At 54.3% G+C, this 22,043-nt stretch overlaps 9 protein-coding genes across 9 annotated transcripts; 5 read left to right on the top strand and 4 right to left on the bottom strand.

Moving 5' to 3' along the window:
* Nucleotides 1–204: 204 nt before the first annotated feature.
* Nucleotides 205–2,250, bottom strand: SNOG_05494 (hypothetical protein; the record flags this gene model as incomplete). Its single annotated transcript, XM_001795846.1, has 3 exons — nt 205–261; nt 357–1,772; nt 1,852–2,250. 3 exons carry the CDS (start codon nt 2,248–2,250, stop codon nt 205–207), a joined length of 1,872 nt encoding a protein of 623 aa, XP_001795898.1.
* A 714-nt stretch (nt 2,251–2,964) lies between these two features.
* Nucleotides 2,965–3,957, top strand: SNOG_05493 (hypothetical protein; the record flags this gene model as incomplete). Its single annotated transcript, XM_001795845.1, has 1 exon — nt 2,965–3,957. One exon carries the CDS (start codon nt 2,965–2,967, stop codon nt 3,955–3,957), a length of 993 nt encoding a protein of 330 aa, XP_001795897.1.
* A 26-nt stretch (nt 3,958–3,983) lies between these two features.
* SNOG_05492 (hypothetical protein) lies at nt 3,984–5,567 on the bottom strand (the record flags this gene model as incomplete). Its single annotated transcript, XM_001795844.1, has 2 exons — nt 3,984–5,359; nt 5,528–5,567. The coding sequence occupies 2 exons, from the start codon at nt 5,565–5,567 to the stop codon at nt 3,984–3,986; spliced, it is 1,416 nt and encodes a 471-aa protein (XP_001795896.1).
* A 289-nt stretch (nt 5,568–5,856) lies between these two features.
* Nucleotides 5,857–6,789, bottom strand: SNOG_05491 (hypothetical protein; the record flags this gene model as incomplete). Its single annotated transcript, XM_001795843.1, has 2 exons — nt 5,857–6,014; nt 6,072–6,789. The coding sequence occupies 2 exons, from the start codon at nt 6,787–6,789 to the stop codon at nt 5,857–5,859; spliced, it is 876 nt and encodes a 291-aa protein (XP_001795895.1).
* A 2,192-nt stretch (nt 6,790–8,981) lies between these two features.
* Nucleotides 8,982–9,787, top strand: SNOG_05490 (hypothetical protein; the record flags this gene model as incomplete). Its single annotated transcript, XM_001795842.1, has 2 exons — nt 8,982–9,243; nt 9,297–9,787. The coding sequence occupies 2 exons, from the start codon at nt 8,982–8,984 to the stop codon at nt 9,785–9,787; spliced, it is 753 nt and encodes a 250-aa protein (XP_001795894.1).
* Nucleotides 9,788–12,348: 2,561 nt separating this feature from the next.
* On the top strand, nt 12,349–13,562 carry SNOG_05489 (hypothetical protein). Its single transcript, XM_001795841.1, has 4 exons — nt 12,349–12,421; nt 12,543–12,737; nt 12,797–13,001; nt 13,073–13,562. Exons 2-4 carry the CDS (start codon nt 12,557–12,559, stop codon nt 13,362–13,364), a joined length of 678 nt encoding a protein of 225 aa, XP_001795893.1. The 5' UTR covers nt 12,349–12,421; nt 12,543–12,556; the 3' UTR covers nt 13,365–13,562.
* A 358-nt stretch (nt 13,563–13,920) lies between these two features.
* SNOG_05488 (hypothetical protein) lies at nt 13,921–18,051 on the bottom strand (the record flags this gene model as incomplete). Its single annotated transcript, XM_001795840.1, has 3 exons — nt 13,921–14,730; nt 15,247–17,762; nt 17,820–18,051. The coding sequence occupies 3 exons, from the start codon at nt 18,049–18,051 to the stop codon at nt 13,921–13,923; spliced, it is 3,558 nt and encodes a 1,185-aa protein (XP_001795892.1).
* Nucleotides 18,052–18,375: 324 nt separating this feature from the next.
* On the top strand, nt 18,376–19,368 carry SNOG_05487 (hypothetical protein; the record flags this gene model as incomplete). Its single annotated transcript, XM_001795839.1, has 3 exons — nt 18,376–18,811; nt 18,851–19,119; nt 19,204–19,368. The coding sequence occupies 3 exons, from the start codon at nt 18,376–18,378 to the stop codon at nt 19,366–19,368; spliced, it is 870 nt and encodes a 289-aa protein (XP_001795891.1).
* A 1,321-nt stretch (nt 19,369–20,689) lies between these two features.
* Nucleotides 20,690–21,428, top strand: SNOG_05486 (hypothetical protein; the record flags this gene model as incomplete). The annotated part of the gene is given in 4 exon segments (XM_001795838.1): nt 20,690–20,766; nt 20,862–20,905; nt 20,954–21,364; nt 21,382–21,428. 4 exon segments carry the CDS (start codon nt 20,690–20,692, stop codon nt 21,426–21,428), a joined length of 579 nt encoding a protein of 192 aa, XP_001795890.1.
* Nucleotides 21,429–22,043: the final 615 nt, after the last annotated feature.

Below are 22,043 nucleotides of genomic sequence, written 5' to 3'. Positions count from 1 at the left end.
GCAGTGGAAGAGCGGAAAAAGTGTTCCAATTCGCCTCGAACTTTTCTTTGTCCATGATTTATGCAATCAGAAGAAAATTGCACAAGTTTGCATTAACCTACGACCTCTCGCCCCCCACAAAAAATGTATACACGCACCCACCCCCAGCATTCATGCAGCATCATATACATCAGCGCCAACACCTCAGACCCAAGCGGGGCGATTCTATCGCATGCCGCCGCCAAATCCGCCCGCGCCCGCGCCCATGAGCGCCCAGTCGCGATGCGAGCTTTGGGTATTTCTCCTGGACCTGAAAACTCTTTGTTAGCATAGAGTTCATGTGGGGGAGGTAAGTAAGATATAAGGGAAGCACTCACCTCCAACTGCGTCCTCGTGGCCTCGGCATAACTCAGGGCATTCACAATCTCGCCCTCGGTCCTGCTCAGCTCGGCCGCGCGTTCAAAGTACTTCAACGCCTCTGTGACCTTGCCCTGCTGGAGGAGTAACTGCGCCATGGTCGCGACGGCAATGTCGCACTCGGGGTCGATGATCAACGCCTTCTCGCACAGTTTCTCGGCGTCGGAGAAGTCGTTTTTCCACTGGAAGAGCGCGAGCGCCTTGTTAATGAGCGGCAGGACATTCATGCCAAGCGGCTTCGTGGACTTCTCCATTTCGACCGCGGTGTCGAATTTCTCGATGGCTTCCTGGTATTTTTGCTGGTCAAGGAGGAGCTCGCCGTAGTAGTTGTAGACGTCGGGCACGTTTTGGAAGTTCTTCATGCAGCGGCGGAAGGTGGCCATGGAGGAGGCGATGGAGCCCATCTTGTACTGCGTGACGCCGAGCTGGATGTGCGAGAAGATGAAGTCCTTGTCGAGGTCGATGGACTTTTGGTAGTCCTTTGCGGCCTCGCCGAATTCCGACTTGATGAAGTGCAGCTGTGCGCGGTGGTAGAAAATGTCGGGGTCGGAGGCGTTTTGCTCGAGGGCGGCAGCGAAGTCAGATTCGGCGGCGTCTGGGTTGGCGAGCTCAAGGTGCATGGAGGCGCGCTTGATGAATGATTGCGTGAGGGTGGGTTGCAGGCTGATGGACTTGTCCATGTCTTGCAGAGCGTCCTCGTTGTCGCCCTTGAGGTAGCTGAAGGTTCCGCGCATATTGTATGCGAAGGCTTCGTGCTCGCCCAGGTCGCCGAGCTCGAGTGCGCGGTCGAAGGCTGCGGCGGCTTCGGTGTAGCCATCGCCAGTCTTGGTGGCCATGGCCTGGAGACCCTTGCGCAGCTGGCCCTTTCCGCTCTCCTCGTCCAGCTCCGCATCGTCCTCGAGGCCCTCTGGTGGGGGCTTCGGTCGGAAGCTCTGGAGGTAGTTTGTAACGAATGTTGGGCTGGGCAGCTTCTTCTCCTTTCCGGCGAGGATTGCCTTGCCCTTGGTCTCGGCCACCTTCTTCAGCAGCCTCTCCACGCTCTGTGCGCTGCTCTCGTTGCGGAAGCCGTCGATGATGCAGCTCGCCGTGTAGTCAAGCAGAGCCTCACTGTTGCGCTCGACCTCCTCGTATGCGTTCGCTCGTCGGTTCAGGGCCTTGACGTATTCGTTGTCGAGGTTGATGGCGGCGGTGGTGTCTTCAATGACCTTGTCCCACTCCTGCATGGCATTGTAGCATGCGGCACGGTTCGAGTAGAAGACGGGGTCTTGCTTGCAGAGGATGGCCTTGCCGTACAGTTCGATGGCGCGGTTGTAGTCCTTGGCTCCGTAGGCCTTGTTTCCGGCGGCCTTGAGCTTCGCCGCGTAGTCTTTGCGCTCCTGTGGTTTGTCAGTCGTCGTCGTCTTCGTCTTCGATAGGATCGGAACGGGCAGCCCGCCATTCCTGGACATGTCATACCTCGTCTGAGAGCGCTGCTACGCTGTTCTCGTCGACATCGGGCAGTTCGTTTTCTGTCGACGCCTCAACCGAAGCCTTCTTCTCCGAGCTCGGAGCCTGTGCCTCTTCTGGAGCCGCCTTGGACTTCTCATCCCTCTTCTTGGCACGCTTCTGCTCGCGGTTCTTCTTCCTCTTGCTGCCCGCAGTTGCGCTCTGGTCCTGATTCGAATCCGAGGACATGTAATATATCGCGCCACCAGCACCCACCACCAATGTGACTCCGGCAATGGTATACACGACGCCCTTGTTCTCCGCCGCCCAGGTCGATAACCGGTCCCATAGCGAGCTTGTGCCTGGTTCGATGGGAATTTGGACGGGGAAGGGCCCGGGGCCCTGTGGCGCCTGGTTGGTAGGCGCCATGGCGGATGATGAGGGATGTGGGATTATTACGGATGTGATTAAGGAGAGAAGGGAAGGCGATGGAGGCGCTCAATGGGAATGTTGGCGGGATGTGGGATGTCAACGGCCGCACCTGTGCGGACATTCGAGCTCGCTGCGAAATCTTGGGCTAGTCTAACTTTGGCCCGTGCACAGAGGGACGTCATCAACGCTCCACCGACACGAACACAATTGTTTGGACGCGTGGTACCCGAGACGAACTCTGTAAACATATTCTACTCCCAAGCTTACATCACGTCTTTCCCAGACTCACGCGAGATCAACGCAATTGACTCTGATGTGCGCAGCCAGAGACGAGATAAATTCTCTCACACGTGACGTGTCGCTCACAGACCTGGGATTTGTATACCTATTATTGACTTAGCTACTGTGTCTGTGCCGGCTATCGAATGCACGTCCGAGTCCATGAGACGCGTTGCCATAGAGTGCGTTGCCACGTCTCAGTGCATGCGCTGAAGCTTCGGCGTTAAGCTGCACGAGTCATTTAGTCTCAGCTCCACACCATTGTCAGCTTCACAGCAACGCCCGAACAAGACCATACCGTGAATTGAAGAGCGTCTTGATTCCTTGAAATTTATTGGTATATTGATAATAGTCAAAGAAAGAGATAGAATTGGCAAAGTTGTACCTCCGGAACAGCTCACACACGCCAAAGGACTGGCAGATATCGACATCATGACATCCGAAGCTGACTTTCAGCTATTCACATCCATCCGCTATGACCCACTGCTACTTGAGTCTGAAGAGAACTCTCGATCAGACTTGAACTTCATCACTCCTTCGCCCTTCTACATGCTTGCATACCACCGTGGCCGCATGCTAGAAGCAGCCCAACATTTCGACTTCGACGCCGTAGCAGAGCGCTTGCAAGACGGTCACGCCCTACATGAAGAACTTCTCAAAAGAGTCAAAGCCTGGCAAAGCACGAACCCCTCAGAAACCGGCCCCCTCAAACTCCGCATCCTCTTCGACAAATCCGCCACCATGACCGTCGACTTCATCTCCGTCCCTCCCGTCCCCCTCTCAACCCTCTACCCGCCATCCTTCGACCCGCCGAACCCCTCTCCCCCAGCCCCCCATCCCGCAAACACATTCACGCCCTCGCCCCTGACTGGGGGTGCCCTTTCCCTCGGATCATCAGACACCCTCCCATCCGTCCCCAATCCTCCAGAATGGACCCTCAAACTCGACACACAACCAACCCCCTCTTCCTCATTCACCCTCCTCAAAACCACAATGCGCGAAATGTACAACGACGCGCGCGCCCGTGCTCTCCCCGCCAACCCCGCTGCCCCGGGGCAGGTTGAAGTCATGCTCTTCAACGACGTCGACGAACTCACAGAGGGCACGTACACGTCGCTGTACTTCTACCGGGGCGGGAGATGGGTCACACCACCGGTGGGTGTGCCGTCGGCGTTCAAGCCGTCGAGTCAGGACGGGGAGCAGGATGAGGGAGAACTGCGCGTGCCGTTCCCGGGACGCTGGGGACATTCGGTGAGGAGCAAGAAGGTGGGTGCGGGCGGGCAGAGGGGCACGAGTCGGCGGTGGGCTTTGGGCAAGGGGTTTTGCATGGAGGAGCCTATTAGCATTGACACGATTGAGGTTGGGGAGGGGGTGTGGGTTAGTAGTGGTGTTCGAGGGTTTGGTTTCGGTCGGGTCGTTGCTTGAATATTTATCCCATCCATCCTACAAAACTATCTTCTCAGCTCTCCATCAACACGCGTCAAGACTACGTGGAGAGGCTTCTTGTCCCAGAAAATATACGTCTCTTGCTCGCCCCATGTCCAGCCCCCATCCTCTTTGTCAAGCCGCACATCAAACACCCAAATCAACTTCGCAAGCGCAACCCGCATCTCCGCATACGCCAATTTCACTCCTATGCAGCTATTCCGTCCTGCCCCGAACGGATTGAGTCCAGCCATGTCATCCCTCCCATCCATCTCAATAAACCTCTCTGGAAGAAATGTATTAGGTAAATGGAAATTATACCCCTGCCGATTCGCCGCAAACTGGTTGTAACCCACATACGTCCCTGCGCTCACCCATCTGTCGCAAATTAGTGCGCCAGGCGAGGGCGTAACGCGCGGCACGCCGGTTACGACGGGGGGGTCGAGGCGTAGCGTCTCGTTGATCACCGCATTGAGGTATATGAGGTGCTGCGTGCTGGCGACAGTGATATCCCGCTCTTCCGCAAACGCGCCCCGGATTTCCGACACAAGACGAGCCAGCGCGCCGCGATGCTGGCATAACTCTCTTACCGCGGCGGTGAGTGCGGACGCGGTTGTTTCGGACGCGGCGAAGGCGATGACAAGCATGTTGACTTCCCACTCTTTAGTCGTCATGGCGAATTCTGGGTGTATTGAGATGTACTTCTTCGTCGGCGTGACGAAATCCGGGCGTTCAGTGCTTAACTCTAACCGCGCGCGTGCTTTTGCACTGCTAATCTCGCGATGGTCTTTCATGCGCTGAAGCACCTTTTCAGGAATAATGTACCGCAGGAGACGGTCAATGTAGCATGTATTCACGCTCGCGATTAACGCTAGGCCTTTGCCGAAATCCTGCGTGACGCGCACCCAGACATGTGCGGTTCCGCTTTGCAGACACGAGAAGGAGGAGCCAAAGGAGAGGTCGGCGGAGAGGTCGAATGTGAGGAAGTTGAACCATTGGGCCAGATCGACTGACTCGTTCTCTTTCTTCTTCAACTGCGAGATGAACAAGTCGACGTAGCTTTCCACAACGGGTATTTGATCGCGCAGACTCTTTTCCGAGAAGGAATTCGCAAAAGCGCGGCGGAACCGCGCGTGATCATCTTCATCATAGCCCATGATTGAATTCGGCTCGTCGGGCGTCATTTTTTTGAACCACGTGCGGTTGCGTTCGAAGACGGGCTGGTTGGGACGGTTCAGATATATGTCTTTCCATGCTGCGCTGTTGGCGTATGAGAGCTCGTTGGGTGCGATACGGACGATTGGGCCGTAATTGGTGTGGAAGTCTTTGAGATCGGTGTGTAGGCGGCCTCGGTGGGTTGACATCACGTAGGGGAGGCGGAAGGAGCGCCAGAGGATGGGGCCTGGGTATGAACGGAGGGGGTGGAGATGGGTGTTGTAGAGGGCGTAGGAGAGGGTGAGCTGGGGGTGTTAGTATTGCGTATGGGATTTGGTGAAGTGTCTACGAACGAGAAGAGTTATGAGTATAAGTAGTGTTATGAGAGAGCTAGTGGGCAGGTCTATGAGCATACGCCAAACACCGTCAAGGCCTTCGGTGAGAATGTGTGCCATAATGCTGCGATCATCCTCATCGGTCTCTGATTGACCGTATATAATTCCCTAGATCAACGCCAAGGGTGGTCGTGGATTATATGTTTGCATGTTGATATCTTGAAGTGACAAATGCAAACGTCATGCTAGCGGAAGGCTGCCGCGCTTGCCCAATGTCTCTAGGCCACATCCTGATTCGTAAGTCCCCTCGCCTTGGACTTTTTCGATGAGATTATCACCGTGAGTTCTGGTTTCCTTCAAGTATTTTCCAGCCCAATAACCACAATATGGAACAGAAGCTTTTGATTGCTCAGATTCTTTGCTGCACATCTTTGGTGTTAAACAAGTGCTCGCGAACCCGTTCCTCCAAGTCCGACATCCTCCCTTCATGGGGATTTGAAAACGGATAAGCAGTCACTGTGACCTGGTCTTCCCGAAGCCGGAACTGTTTAAAGCTATCTGCCAAGTCTATGAGAAATAAGAAAGTTAGCCTCATCCTGATATACGTGCCAATGTTTTACTTACGCATAACTGAGGGTGTACGACCATAGGCATGTACTTGAACTATATTGAGACCCTTGAGAGACTCGAGCTGGGCGATTAATCCAGACTTTTCCAGGCCGATTTGCCAGCCCAGACGTCGTTTTTTGTTGTTCAAAACAATGCTCAACTTGGTGATGAGGTCGAAGGGGATAATAGACGACTTGAAAAAGTGCTGAAAATCTATATCGCTGTCGAACGTAAAAGTACACGTTTTCCAGGCGATGGGTACTGCCTCGTAATAAATCTGCTTGCAAACTCCTGGGACGATCGTATATATCATTTCCGAGTTTTTGGCGCAGCTGGAATGAGATCCGATGAAGGTGCCTGTACTGAGTGCTTGTGTTTTTGCTATCATCCAGCGCTTGCTGCCAACCACGATAGCTTGGCGGTTCACTTCTTCGTCTGTGAAAAGCTCTTTGCAGGATGCGAATGAACAACAAAGTCTCATCGTGGTCCGTGTATTTGTGGTCTGTGCATATGCGTAGTACAATCGAGGATGAATGGCTCGACTGCCGAAAGCGTAAAGCCAAATCTGTTCCCTGAGTTCAGCCGGCAGGCGAAGAAGTGGTGATCTTCTGGCGTTGCGGTCTTGAATTGTTCCGCGCTCCCTCGTGAGACGCGGTTTGAGTGTTTCATGCTGCTGTTCGTGAACAGCCTCTTGAGCCGAGCGGTCTTCAGCAAGGGGAGTCTTGAGTGTCATTTTGGCGAGGTTTGTCTAGTAAATTTGAAAATTTGAAGAAGGCAATGGCTTGCTGTGACCTATTCGATGGTTGCCTAGCCTAACCTGTTTCGGACGAAACAGTTCATCTCAGTTTCTGAACAAAACCGTCCTTCCACTCCCAATATCTGCCAGGATTCGAAAGCCAAAACACCGGCTATACTGAACGGCCCGCTGAATGGGGCTCAATATCTCACGTCCGTGTCACAAAATAGCTATATGCTCGTGCAGCTGCGAGCCCGAGCGTTCAGTCGTGTTCCCTCGAGCACAACCAGAAGCCTAGACCACCAACGGTCAGCGATGATCGTCGCTTCTCGGGACCCGAACAATACGCAGGTTGGCGGGATCGCCAGTAAATCTTCGGGATCGTTGCGACGCTCATAAGATCCGACAATTGTAGCCTGCCGTCGCATCACACGTGGTCTCAGTGCTGCGAGAGGAGCTGCAGGCTGTCACAACACACAACGTCCAACAGCAGCTCAGCGGCTGGTTCCGAACAAACTTTGCGAAGGACAGGCGCTGCATAATCTCCACTCGGAGCACACATTGCTCCAAGTGACGGATTATTGCTCACAAGCCTAACAACGCCTGTTGCGGCAGGAATGTCCGCTTCAACGACCCGCACGCGCATCCAGAGCTCGAACTTATCCTGGAGAAGTTCTTCCGCACTCCACTCTTCGTCGCATGCACGAAAAGCGCACTAATGTCGCTGTTTTCGAGGCCTTGCAGCAGACCAAGGTCGCCAACATTGCCCCTCAATTGACTTGTTGAGGAGAAAAGCAACATCACCGACACTAATGCAGTTGATTTAGCGGTCTGCTTGACTTCCCCTGTTGGATCTTACTGTGTCTGTAAGTTTTCAATCTCGGCAAGCAGACGAGAACTACGCCCAGTTGTCCTCTGGCCGGAAACCGGGTGGTAGGATCCACCCATGGAGGTATACCCTAAAAAAGTTCGTAACTGATTGAAATAGGCAGCTGAAGTGTTTACACCAATACCTGCGCTATCAGCGACGGATATTGCCCCTCGAACGACTCAGAACGACCGAAATAGTCGCAGAACAGAAGTTGAAGACTGCAGGAAAATGGGACTCGAGCTCGCTTATTGACACCACCAACGTATGCATGCTTTCAGGCCTAAGACGGCCTGCTGGCCGCCTCTACGCCGCGCACAACACCCTCAAGGGCTGCCGGAAATTCCGTTAATATGCGGTCGGTGCGGGACTAATTTGCTGGCTTTGCAGCCAAAAGCGGGGTTTTCGATAGCTGTTCAGCCACTTAGTGGAGCTTCGATAACCACATGAGGGCATTTAGCAGCCGCTACATGTAGTGGCGCCTGCAGCGCACAGACAACCGAGTGGGAATTGAAGCTTTGGTACTAGCCAGGCCTTCCTTTCTTCATCCCCCGGACTTTCATCTGTGCTTAGAAGCTATCGGGCCTTGTTGGGGCGCGTACGGCTAGAGCCCGAGTGATGTGCCGTCTGCTGCAAGGCAGTTTCAACGTCGAAAGTTTACTCGTATTGGAGGCGAAGTTCTGAAAGCCAACATGTAAAAGACATCTCTTGCGCGAATGGAGGCTCAACACACAAAAGCAAAGCTGCGGCCCTGCGGCTCGGGTTATCCTTGTTCTCGATCGCACTGGTGTGCGTATCAGCGCTTACAGGAAGGACAAGCACTTTATCCTCCTTGCCAATATAGGCAAGGCGTCCTGCGACCATGGGAAGACCCCTGCGCGCAGCATCTCATTTCCACCCGCCTAAACTTCGCCTCCAGGGTGGCAGAAGCAAATTCGGGTTCGAAAGCGGTCCGTGACCATGTACATGCTTATGGCGCGTGGGCTAGCAGTGGTCGATACAACGGCCGCTGCAGGGATGGGAATTGGATGAAGAAGGTATAAGATCGCCAACCGCCGGGACGAAGACGTTGTGACACCCAACTACGACCTGCTTTTCTGAAGAGACAGACTGGGAGAAGGCTGGTTTGCGACGTGCGTCTTATCTATCTCCAGTTGCCACTACCTCGTTCTACTCCAGTTTCTTCGTTTATTGTACTCACTTCATTTCTCTGTGTCCGAACATTTAAGTTCATCTCTTGCATACGACCCCTACCAGGATCTCAGGAATCCCATACCTACTTCGAAGACTTTCACTAGTACTTCCATACCAGAAGATCACGATGCTTTTCACTTCGCTCTCTACGGCGTTGTCCGCCCTCGCACTCTTCACAGCTTCGACCAATGCTTTGCCACGGCCAGGAGGCAAGCCTGCCACCTACGCTCCTGCTAGTGATCTGAGCAAGCTCGCCAAGTTGATGCCTACAAGCGCTCTGCCTGTTCCTGACGGTCAACTGAAATATGTTGTTCTCGGTATCGGAACACAGAACTACACCTGCTCAACTGGTAACCCCGATGCTGCTCCAGGAACCACAGGTGCACTTGGTAAGGCATCTTCAACAAAGTCTCAGCAATGTTATGTACTGACCTCCATTTAGCTACACTATACGACATCGGCACCAAGCTCAACGACGACCCAATGGCGAAGTGGAAGATCCCCTCCCTCTCCCCTCTCGCTCTTGCTCTGAGCAACTACCCCACCACGATGGAATGGAGCCTCAAATCCCAAGGCTACGACCACCACATCGGCACCCACCTCTTCAAAATGCTGGGTACTACCAACACACCTACCTTCGCCTTCGACCAGCTCGCCATGACCCCCTACCCCCAGGCTCAGGTCGGCAAGCTCAACGATACTCCCGCGCCGGAGAATGCGTGCCCTGGCCTTACGGGCGAGGGAGCCGTCAAGTGGCTGTATCTCAAGGACACCAAGGGTCTGTCTCAGGGTGGTATCAACACCGTGTACCGCCTTGAGACTGCGGGAGGATCTGCGCCTGCGACGTGCAAGGACATGCCGCAGACTTTTGAAGTCAAGTATGCTGCGCAGTGTAAGTTCACTTCTCGACATAGCACCGTACTTGAGTTTTAAGCTGACATTCATCATAGACTGGGTTTACGGACCGCGCAACTAAGCGTTGACTGTTCGCACACTTGCACACACTGTGTATACATGATTTTGATTTGGACTTTTCACTTCTCCAGTCCTCTGTCATTTGACAGGACAGTTTGCATTCGCTTGTAGCTTTCTGATAACCTTCTTGTTTTATACCTTACGTTCGTTTCCGCATTACGATACCCTTCTCACGCGGGCGTTTTGTTTTTTGGCGGCATTTGAAGTGGCAGAGCATGTAGATGAAAACCAATAGACCACATTTCTTGGAGATTTTCCCCATCAGTACCTCTTGATCGCTGTGAAGCCATCTACTGTCTCAGTCAATGAGACCTTATTTCCAACCAGCCATATCTGCGACCACGTCTTTTGACATACGCCCTGCCATCGTGACATACGCCTTGCATCTACGCGACACTCTATTCCTTCGATTCGAGACTGAGCCGCATCGCCGCATTACCGCAACATCATACCCTTGATCTCCCTGCGCCACAAGGCAGAGCGCAATTGTACTTTGCGCGTCATATACACGTTGTTCATTAGGCGCACCGCACCTCACTCACAGCCGATGCGGCACAATCGTGCGCCTCCACCAACCCACGAGGCCACCACGCCGCAAACAACACATACCGTTCGGTATATAGTCGAACCTGCGGCGTGGTGAACTAAACGCGACGTCAGGCTGACTTTTTCCAACTCTTCTTCTTCTACCTCGGGCAACTAGATCAGCCATCGCCATTTCCAATGACAAGCACATGTCAGCCCCGCACCGGAAATAGCACCTCACCCCATCAACTACATACAGGTGGCTTCGGGGGTCTTTGCGTCCGGCTTTCGTGTGCTACGTGGGCGGCGGGTATTTCGCTTGGCGGGTGCGGTGGGCGGTTAGACCGACATATGCAGAGACGGAGTGGGAAACGAAAGGAGTGGGGAGAAACGAGGAAAGTCCGTTTATGGACTTTCGGGTTTGTTTGAAGAATGCTTTTGTTGGTGTATTGGTATGCTTGTTGCGATGTGTTGGTCAGATAGTGCTGGTTGGTTAGAGAAAACGTGATGATTGTAGAGTAATCGCCTCATCAGATTTATAACGCGAGACTAGGATATTCGCTGCAACATGGTACCTGGAACTCTCAGAAAATGAGCGAGATAGAGATGAGGTGTGGTTACGCAAGCCTTTTCGGTACTTTCTTGATGTCGAGATCAGATGCCACAGGAAGGCGCTTACAGACAGACCCATGTCCCGCACATGCATGTCATCCTGAAAATGTGTATGGTCGCCGCGCCGCATCGAAGCAATCAATTTAGGAATGTGAGACAAGCTGAAGTTGGTCAATTTGCGGCATTTTGAGAGCTGTTGGTGTTGGGAGTTGGCCATTCATGCTGCGGAAATGGATGCAAATCGCTGGACCGACTTCAATGAGGGACAGCCGCTTGTGGAGAAGAACGAGAGGGATGTCATATTCGTGTTAGGTCGTCCAGCCAGCTTTGAGTAGACTTATTGTCGTCTTCCCCTTCCTTGTAATGCGCGACTTCAAGCTACGGGCAGTTCTACCGGTGCCTCGAGCAAGGATAGTGAGCAGTAAGAATAGTGTGCCAATAGTCTTCTAGTGACTGAAGTCCAATCTTCGTGCGCAATTCACTCTCAATAGAGGTGTCTTGAGGACCGAACTCGTTGATGCCTAATTTTTTGAAGGAAATTGCTGAAGTTGGTTGCGATCAAGGCGCGAATAGTGGGCTGGTAGGCATCCATTCTCGGCACTTGCATCTGCCATCCTTACGTGTCTTTGCCAGATGGGTTGAACGCGCGTAATACTGTTTACGCGAGGTGCAACTTTGGCGTGGCAGTCTAGGAGTTGAACGTTGCATGTGCAAGCAGGCACTATCACCTGACCCGGCCTTGAGACGACCGTGGTGTCCGTTCGCAAGGCAAATTTGATCATGCCTTACGCAAACACAAGACCGGCCCCATGTGCCTCTATCTCATGCAGATAGCTTCCTCTTCTCGACAGCCTTCTCGTACGCATCCAGGTCGACATTGCCGGCATCCCAGACTGTCACGGCTTGGACAAACACGCCCTTCTCCTTGCGCTGCTCAATATAGCCCATCACGTTGAGCCATGTACCGACGTCGAGTTCGTGATGTTTGATGCGCTCGAGCACATGTTCTACATCGACATTTGCGACCACATGCGATGTCGATGTGGGGTAGTCATGCTTGAGGCGCAAAGTCGCTTTCGTAACAACATACTCATCAACACTACCGCGTATCAGTATGAGGATTCAACCCTTCACGAGAGACAATACCAGCCAAGAAAGCGAACTTTCGTGCCTGGCGTGCATTTCCCGAGCTCGCTCAAGAGTACAAGCTTAGACGGAACGGGGCCAGACGACATTGATGGTGGAGGAATAATGGCTATACGTCGGCGGAACCTAAGCCCGAGACCGACTCACGCACGTGCCAGCCTTAGCGCGTCGACATCATACCCCATGGCCCGAACTTGACGGTCGCCTGGCACCCTTCAATACATATTCCACAACCACCGTAGCTGCCTCAGACCTCTGCAAAACACTCCGACACACCCTTTCACTGGAGCGCCTTTCCTCTCATACATAGTACGTCAGCGTATCCTAGCACCCCGCTGCCCCACCATCCCGCTATCTGATAGCCCGCTTGAACTACTCACACGACTCAACTGCATCTTTTGCTTGGATATAGCTGACCAGCGACTTCTAGATACTGCTTTCATCATGTCTGGCTGGGGTCTGGGTTGGTTCGGTGGCGGGCAGGCGAAGAAGGAAGCGCCCAAGAAAGCCATCCTCCAACTGCGCGGCCAACTAGAAATGCTCAACAAGCGGGAGAAGCACCTGCAAAACCAAATGGACGAGCAAGACACCATTGCGCGGAAATATGTATCCTCCAACAAGAATGGTGTGTCAAATGCTTCTTTCATCTTATGAGTATAGCATCTCGCTTACGCGATAGCACAGCGGCCAAGGCAGCATTACGGCGGAAGAAGCAGTTCGAACACTCGCTGGAGCAAACCAGCGCACAAATTATGACCCTCGAGCGCGAAATATACTCCATCGAAACCGCAAACATCAACAAGGAGACGCTCGACGCAATGAAGAACGCAGGCGCCGCGATGAAGAACATACACGCCGGCCTGACTATCGACAAGGTCGACGACGTCATGTTAGTCCTTCCCCAAACATCCCCACCCTCCCCCTTCTCCTCTACTCTTGCTAACGTAAATCTCCAAACAGGGAAGGTCTCCGCGAACAACATGCCATCGGCGAGGAAATCAGCGAAGCCATCACCAGCGGCGTCGCCTCCAACGGCATCGACGAAGACGAACTCGACGAAGAACTCGCAGAACTCCAGCAAGAGAAACTCGACGAGGAAATGCTCAAGACGGGCAACGTCCCTGTCAACGACACCGTCGCCGCGGGCCGCCTGCCCGCCGCGCCGAATCAGAAATTGCCCCAGCAACAGCGCGTTGAGGAGGATGACGAGGAGGAGGAGCTGCGCAAACTGCAGGCCGAGATGGCTATGTGAGCAAGCACGTTAGATTGGGAATGGGCGTAATGGCGAATTGAGAGCGATGGCGGGATACTTTATGCGGCATTTGGGGCTCACCTTTTTTTTTTTTTTTGGTTTTAGGCTGCAATCTACGACCTTGAGACTCTCTTCGAGTGAGTTGTCAGTTGCGCCGCCCGACGAGATATACCTTGCAATTTTTACATATTCTGCTTTCTACCCCTTCATTTCATGTGGCTCATGTTGACATTGATTACAATTCGATTCATCTGCAATGCTACAGCATCTAGCCTAAACCCGTCTCTGCAGGCATATGCGCATATCGTCGTAATAGTACATGATGCATGTACCCACACATCCGCGCTTGAGAAATCCACTTTTGTAAGTCCCAACCGAAACCGATGCCGGGTATCTAAACATGCGCTGTAAAGAACGCCAGGGAGCAAAAACGCTACACTAACCATGATTCGCGTAACGTGTCGTAGGATGAAAAAAGCATATAATAATGCCTCTAGAAAGGTGTCAAAGGAAGTCAAATCCGCCACAAACAGAGCTCTTTTAAGTGCCGATTCTACTATGTCTCCATAGGGCCACTGTTATCATCCACTTTTTGGGCTGGCTGTACTTCTTCGCCCTCCGTGGTCTCCAATTTCTGCGGCTCTTCCGCACCTGCGTTCGCGTTGTCAGATGTCGCAGGAATCTCGACAAAAGACCTCCTGAGTGGCGTACCGCTCTGGACTGCCGGCGATCCGGGAACTGGTGTAAGTGGCTCGACACTGGGTCGATGCGAAGGAGGAAGTGAAGGAACGGACTGCGCTTGTGCAGTGGTAGGAGGCGGAGCTGGCGATACAGCGGTCATGTTTGGCGTGAACTTGTGTGGTTCAGTGGTTGGCTGAGACTCTGATGTTTGCGAATCTGCGCTCGCAGGAGGGGCAGATGCCTGAGCAGTCGTCGTTGGTGCAACCGAGTTCGCTACTGCGTCTGCTGCGATGGCCGCTGCAGTGCCAGCCGAGGTCATACTGGGGGCCTGTGGGACGCTGGTTGCAACTGAACCCTGGGATGCCGTATTCTTGTTCCTCATGTACTGCGCCAAGTGTTCTATACTTTGGATGGCGTTTAGCAGCGCCACTTCTGCCTTCGTAAGGGTGTGGACTTGGTAATGTGGATCAACGAACGCCCTGATCGCATTGTCGCATTTCCGGTCCTCACCAGGCTCTTTGCGAGCTTCCAGATATACCTTCCGGAATGCCTCGAGTTGGCGAATGAGGTCTGGGTCAGTGTCGGGAAGGTAACGGCCAGGCGGAGAGGGATCTTCCGATTGCGATGCAGGTGGTTGAGGTTGAGGGTGCGGTGCGTACGGCGATGCACCTGGCGCTTGCTGCCCCTGCGGAGGATAGGGCGCGTAAGGTCGGGTTGGGGCTGGACCATATGGGCTCGGCCCAGCAGTAGGATATGGACCTCCATAGGGACTTGCAGTCGCAGGTGGTCCACTATACGACTGAGACGCGCTTTGTGGTAAGAGTACTCCATATTGTCCACTTTGACCAGCTGCACTGACCGGCGGAGTCTGAGAGTTGGGTGGAGGATAAGGCGTAGGCGGGTGTTGTGCAGAAGGGCTGCCGGCAGTATTGCCACCTGCCCATGGTGAGGCATAGGGGGAAGGATGAGGCGCGGCCTGCGTTGTTGCCGATGTGTTTGTACTTGCTTCGCGCTGCATGCTGGGGGGCAGACGTGGCAGGTTGTTTGTGATGCTTGGTGGCAATCTAGGGGCAGCTTGAGGCATGGCATGTGGCGGCACACCCGGATTATATGGGTAAGGAGGTTGCGGATATTGTGGATAGCCATTCGGCGGAGGCGGATAGTACGGCGGACGCTGTGCATGGTTTACTGGAGGACTGACTTGCCTCTTCCGACGCTCCTTTTCAATGGAAACCTCTTGGTTGATCTTCCAGTTGAAGCCCTTGCCTTCCTTGTCACCTTTGACAAAAGCGTCATGCTGGCCGAGGTTGTGTCGCACACTTGACTGCCATCCGCTTGTTGTGGTCTTGAACTTGTACCACGGGTACTTCCTCTCAATGTAGTTGTAGATCTGTTGGAGGTTCATTTGGCCGGTTGAAGAAGACGAGATCGCCTCGTGGATGAGGACCACATAGTTGGCGGTCGGTCGCTGTAGCTGTTCCTCGGTGTAGTCTTCCACGCGTGGCTCGGGTGATGGCGTGCGAGGCGGCTTGTTGGGCTTGAGCTGCTTCCTGTCGCCTGAAAGTCCATCGCCATTCTCGGTAGACTCCCTGATATCACCGTCTTCGCCGCCGGCGGCATCTGAGTCTTTCCGTTTCGTGATCTTTGGCTTCATTGATGGCATTGGGATATCGGCTGGATCAATACCGGCCGCCTTGGCTCGCTCAATTTCCTTGGCCTGCTTGATAAGCTGCGACCTCTGCCGCTTCGACATGATGCCGTCCTTCGGAGGTCGTCCAGGGCCCTTTCGCTTCTCGACAACTTGGCCAATGAGCGTTGACGGCAGGTTGTGATGTCGTGCCATCTCCTCGGTGATCAAACCCTCAATCTCGCCGCCAGCCTCGAGTTCGCCCTCGAGCGGTTTACGCAAAAGTGGCGGACTGTCGTTGGGAACAGGCTTGCTCGGCTGCTCAGGCTTCTCTTGCACGGGCGTCTCACGAGGAGTCGCTTCCTTGGGCTCCTCTTCTTTGATGGGAGTCTTCGAGGGCGCCTTTGCTGGTGCTTTGCCCTTGTCCTTTGGCTCTTTCTGCTCCTTTGGTTCCTTGGGCTCCTTGACCTCCTTGGGTTCGCGAGTCTCCTTAGGCTCCTTCGAAACCTTGGGCTCCTTGGCTGCTTTTGCCTCTTTGACAGGCTCCTTGTTCATTTCCTTGTGCTTCTTCAGCTTCTTCAGGGGAATGTCATCAGGCGATTCATCTCTGTACTTGCGTTTGTGTGCCTTCTTGTGCTCCTTTCGTGCAGGTGGCGCAGCCGGGGCAGGTAACTTGAGCTTCAATTTGGGAGCTGGCTTCTTTCGTGGGCGTGGGACAGGTTCCTCGTAATCGTCCATATCATCGTCTTCTTCCATTGGGTCATCGGACTCTAGTTCGCTGTCCATGGGAACGTGGTATACATGTTTTGGGTTGATGCTGATCTCGCCTTCACTCTCTGAGCTGATGAGCTCATCGCTCTCGAGCTCGCCATGGCCATTCTCAAATTGGAAGCTCATTGGACGGGATCCCGACTCTTGCTGTCGTTGCTCTTCGGTGAGCGCTACATCGGGGAGGTAGAATTGCAGGTTCACGGCGCCGATGACGAGGCGATCACCGTGGCTCAGGGGCACGACCTCGCCTCGATGTTTGTACTCGGATTCGTGGTGCAGACCATTGTTCCCTAGGACCTCAATGCAGAAGTGGCCCTGGTCAAAGTCGAAGAAGATCTTGGCGTGCTGGCGCGAAATGCCCTTGGGACCGTGTGTGCCCGTACGGGCAGTGACGTGCTGCGGGTGTATGGGGACCAAGGGACAGTCGTGCGGATCCTCGGGAACATGGCCGTCGAACTGCGCAGGTACCTCGGGAAAGGCTTGCATGAGCATATCCTGGGGCGCACGCTCGACGGGCTTCTCTTCGCCGGATTCGCCAGTAGGATGCGACCCCGAGCTGAGGGACTGCGACGCGTTGCTGTGGCGGCGCTGCTGGTACGCCAGGGGCATGGAGGAGATGGGCGCGTTGACGATGCCACCCCTTTCGCTGATGACGCTGCGAGCGGCGCGCTTCTTTTTCTTCTTCGCTGCGCTGCCATCGAGCAGCGCCTCGGCGGCCTGGGAGTGGCCCTCAGCCTGCAGCTGGTCGACCCTCGCAATGCGCCGCATGTCGCGACGCGCCAGTTCGATGTTGCGGCCGAGGATGATCTGGTACGTGTGCATGTAGTAGGAGCCGTCGTCAAAGCGCAGGCGCGCAAAAGCCGTGAGACGCTCGTCGCTGGCCATGGGCGGCGGGAAGTCCATGGCGGTGAAGTCGGGCGGCGCCATGCCCATGCCCATGCCCAGATTCATGTCGAGGCCGTTCATGGCGGCGGGCTGGGGGAAGTCAATGGGCTCACCCAGCGCGAGGCCATTGCTGAGGCTGTTGCCGTTGGCCGTGTTGTGGGCGGTCAGGTCGGCAGCAGGTGCGTCCGGCATGGGGAGCACTGGCGCGTCCGTCGCATTATTGGTCGCAACTTCCATGTCGGGCGGCGGCTGGGGGAATGTTGCTGGCAGCTCGCAGTAGGCGTCGCGGGTGTCATGTTTGGGGCTGACATGGTGCTGAAGCTCGCTGGAAGGGGCTACAAGCATGCTGCCGGCGCCATCTTCGTCTGGCGTGCTGAGCGAGAAGTTCAAGTCCAAGTTGCCGTCCGCGAAGTCCAAGTCGAAGAAGTCGAGACCTGCGCACCGTTAGCTGGCCGTGGACTGGCCGCAGGGGCGCTGCAGTGAAGACTCACCGCCTATCAAGTCATGCGTCGGCGTGCGAAAGGGTTGCGCAAGCGGAGATAGCTGTTGGGGCGGGCTCAGCGTCGACTGCGAAGTCTGCAAGTCGGGAAGCCGCTCTTCTGCGCCGTCTTGTCCGCCAGAGGCTTGTTGCGCTAATCGCCCAGTCTCCGCCGCACGTGCGCCTTGGCCAGCTGCATCCACTGCGGAGAATGCAGCCTCGAGAAACACGCTCGAAAACTCCATCCTGAGCTGTGTCTGCTCTTTGCGCGCCGTGTTCCGCCTGAGGCAAGAGCTTCTGTCGCTGTTTTCCGTATACTCGTGACGCGCCAATCACGGGGGGCGCAAAAGAGATGCGAGAATTGGTGTCGGTGGCAAAGTGAGAACGCGAATGATCGCAATTGGTGATAGGGCGAAGACGAGCAAGAGAAGAAGTATCACATAAAGCAGCAGACTCTTCGGTCAAGTCTTCCGGTGGACGATCCGTTGAGTTCTCACATATCGGGTCCGTAGGGAAAGAGCCTCGCGCCAACCACCACCCGGACCAGACTGCACTTCAGATTGCGCAACATGCCCCCCAAGAAAAAGGGCAAGGCGGACGGCACGGCCGCGCAAGGAACGAAGCCGGCGCCGGACTGGCCCGCCCTCACTCCTCTGATTCCTGAGATGGATCTCACTCTGGAGGATGTGATGCCAGGACAGATCGTGACCATACCTAATTTCTGGACCGCCACCCTCTGCAAGGCCTATGTGTCGTTTCTATCTTCCCTGCCGCTGACGACTACACCCGGCAAGCCCAAGAAGGGTGACGCAGTGCGCGTGAACGACCGCTTCCAGGTAGACGATCCCGCCTTCGCTGAGAGACTCTGGAGCCAGACGTCATTGAAGAGTCTCGTTGAAGCGCAGCCCAAAGAGCTCTGGGGCGGGGATGTTGTCGGACTCAATCCGAATATTCGGATATACCGCTACTCGAAGGGGCAGTTCTTCGACCAACACTGTGAGCAGCGTCAGCTTAATGGGGATGGCCAACGCTGATAGGAAGCAGATGATGATTCCAATAACGTCACCTTGTCCGGCACTCCGCCCATGCAAGCCCGAACCACTTGGACCCTGCTGTTGTATCTCACCTCTCCCGCAACGGGCTGCATTGGTGGGGAGACCGTGTTCTACCCGGACTCACCCAAGAAGAAGAGCAGAGATGCCTTGCCCGAGCCTATCGTCGCTAGCCTCGAAGTTGGTCTCGCACTTCTTCATCGCCATGGGGCCGACTGTATGCTTCACGAGGGTCGAGAAGTGCTGGAAGGCGAGAAATGGGTCATCCGCAGCGATCTATGCGTCAAGCGATGAGGCTTCTTTGGCAATGAGAAGCGTGTATAGCTTTCAGTCTAGCGCAAGTAGGTCTGCGTTCACGTCCTCGAGGACAAGGCTTCGATACCACTCCACTTGGAGAAGCACCAAATCTTCAAAGGCCGCGAGCTGGGGACGCGCATCGCTGCGGACAAACTATTCTCCATCTCAGGTCTGGTCGAAGGCCTACGCGCTGAAGCCAACGGCGCATTCTGATCCCGATGGCCAATGAGCAAATAGGGCCTTGATGCATCGACGCATCCACGTTACGCAATGCCGCGAGCATCACCAAGACGAGACGCGCAGCCATATGCAAGAAATGATTAAGACGACTCCCAGTATTCAACAATCACAAAGTGCTGAGGCTTGATCCAGGGGTTGATCACGAAGACCTTCTGTAGTGTGGCGCTGCGGTATGAGGCTCTTGTTGAATCTCAGGCATCTCGACAAAAGCTCAATGCGACGCAACGTCTGACGACTGAACAAACTCCTGTCAAACTCCTGTCACTCGACACGCAGGGACCTCGCAATAGACGTTCCAGAATTATGGTTTGTGCATTCGCGTATTGCACGCGAAATGGTGTGCGAGAAGTTCATGCGCGCACGCACACACACATCGTCTCTACAAATTTCATAATTCTGCAGTCTTCAACGCTCAAGGCACACCTTCCATACTAGGCAAGTACCTCAGTCCGCGTTCGAAAGAAATGCTTATTGCGTCTGTTGGTGTTCTGTGAAGCTTTCATTTACCCACAATCCTGCATCTCGCGAGTCAAAATCCTTCTTCCTTGCAATTCCACGTACGAATCCACGAAGCACATCTCACCTTCACAACCACTCGCTATGGAGTCAGATGGAATGCGATATCGACTCACACACCTGCATTCATATTTTCTATAAGCATCGTCGATAATTTTCCATCGGCTGAATTCCGCCACTACGTTCACTTTTCATGAGGATTCCCCTCTGAAATATATACAGCATGCACGATCAGTCCCGGGCGCATTACCCATTACAGGCAAATAGATTCTGTCCTCGAAGACGTTTGCATTGGGTTTCACGCCAACCCTCGCTAGAAGCGGGACTGCGATAGCTTCATACTCTTGGCGATTCATCGCCGGTTTCATCCTGGCAGCTTGACCGTCCTGGGCGCTAAACCCGGCACCAGGTTCCAACCTCTTGTTTCAAGTCTTCCGCATCGCGCTTGCAATTGCTCCCAGGAATCGCATGTTCAGGCTACGCGCCAGCGGCATTGCGGAAGAAACGGGAAGTCAAACAAGAAGGATGGTACCCCTGGGTGTGGGTCGCTGCAAGGCGCACATGCATACATCTTGACTGAGGACGCTGCTGCTTTCTGCTCTCCAGCTGCGCTCGCATATTCTCTTCGACTGGTTTCTGGAAGCCGACTTTTAACACAACACATTCGCCATGATGCAACCACAACACAGCTACGCTCAGGTGGATCACCGTGAACACCATGACGACGATTCATCCACAGAGGTGGAGTCCTTAGTAGGAGCAGACAAGGGATGGACCCATGGAGAATTTCAACACACATCACAACGGACAAATAGACGGATATTATGTCCTCCGCTTGTGGCCGCCCTTCGATGGGTGCTCATAATAGGACTTCAACTTATCATCATCGGGCTGCTAGCAAGAGACCAAGGGCTATTGGACTCAACGCGATTCCGAGGTCTCTCGACAAGTGCCAACGACCCCGGCGGCGATATCACCGGCTGGTCACCACACAGTAAGCCGCACCATTTCCGATAGCAATCGACGTTCTAACCCTCCGCAGTCCCAACACAAATCACAACCTTCAAAATCAACCAAACCTTCGCCCCCTACAACACGTCCGAATTCTTCCAGCCCGAAGTCCTGCGCGCCTGGAACGAGTTGCTCCCAAAGGGCATGGGCTTCCAATCCATCCCCGACCCCTCGCTCTACCACGACCTGCCCACCCCCATAATCTGGCCCAACGCCACCGTCTACACAACCTCCATGACGCACCAGCTGCACTGCCTGTACGCCGTCGTCGCCGTCTACTCCGGCCTCACATCCAACCACACCCTCGAAGACGACCACCACTGGCACATGATCCACTGCTTCGATTACATGCGTCAGGCGATCCTGTGCAGCGCGGATATGGCGCTCGAGGGGCTTGAAACGACGTTTCCGGACCATAATGGAGGCAGTGATGGCTGGGATAGTAAGCATGTTTGCAAGGATCCGAGGGCGGTGAGGGAAAGGTTGGAGAGTGTGCGGGCGTATGATGATCAGGAGATTTTTTAGGGGCGAGTATGGCGTTGGGGGTGGTGCAGTGAGAAATTGAAACGTTTTTGAAGAGCCTGGGAGGGTGCGAAGATAGTTTGAGTGAGGTGTGAATGAAAATTTATGTGTATGCTAGCTGGCTACATAGGTCGAATCGACGCTGCAATACAGTGTATATAGCGACGAGTTATTCCGGCGTGAGGACTAACATCGCAATCACTCGTGCGTGCGTTGCGTATTGGTCTCCAGCTTTGCAAGAAATATCTACAGATTTGATCCTGAAATCCTTTCGCTTCGAATTTGAGTACGATCGCAATAGCTTGCCTTGCATTCGCATAAGTGGGCGATACACTGCATCCCACCCCAACCCCAGCAGGAATTAAAAATCGCTGGATCTTCCAGCCGCGAAGGAACAGTGTGCATGCGCGCGTAGATGAAGTACTTGGTGACGCTGCGCTCTCTTTTGCTAGCTTGGCTTGAGGAAAGCAGGAGCCGGGTTCCAAGGAGCTATGTATTAGGCTGGCAGATGGAGACGTTGTTCCTCGGGGAGGGTGTCAGGCGATTTCAGCGAAGTGCGAGTGAGACTTGATAGATATGCGAAATGGCTATATGAGTCG

This window comes from Parastagonospora nodorum (genome assembly GCF_000146915.1).
Source record: "Parastagonospora nodorum SN15 chromosome Unknown scaffold_8, whole genome shotgun sequence".
NCBI lineage: Eukaryota > Fungi > Ascomycota > Dothideomycetes > Pleosporales > Phaeosphaeriaceae > Parastagonospora > Parastagonospora nodorum.
Note: the sequence above shows the minus strand (reverse complement) of the source record. Positions and strands in the feature narration are given on the sequence as shown.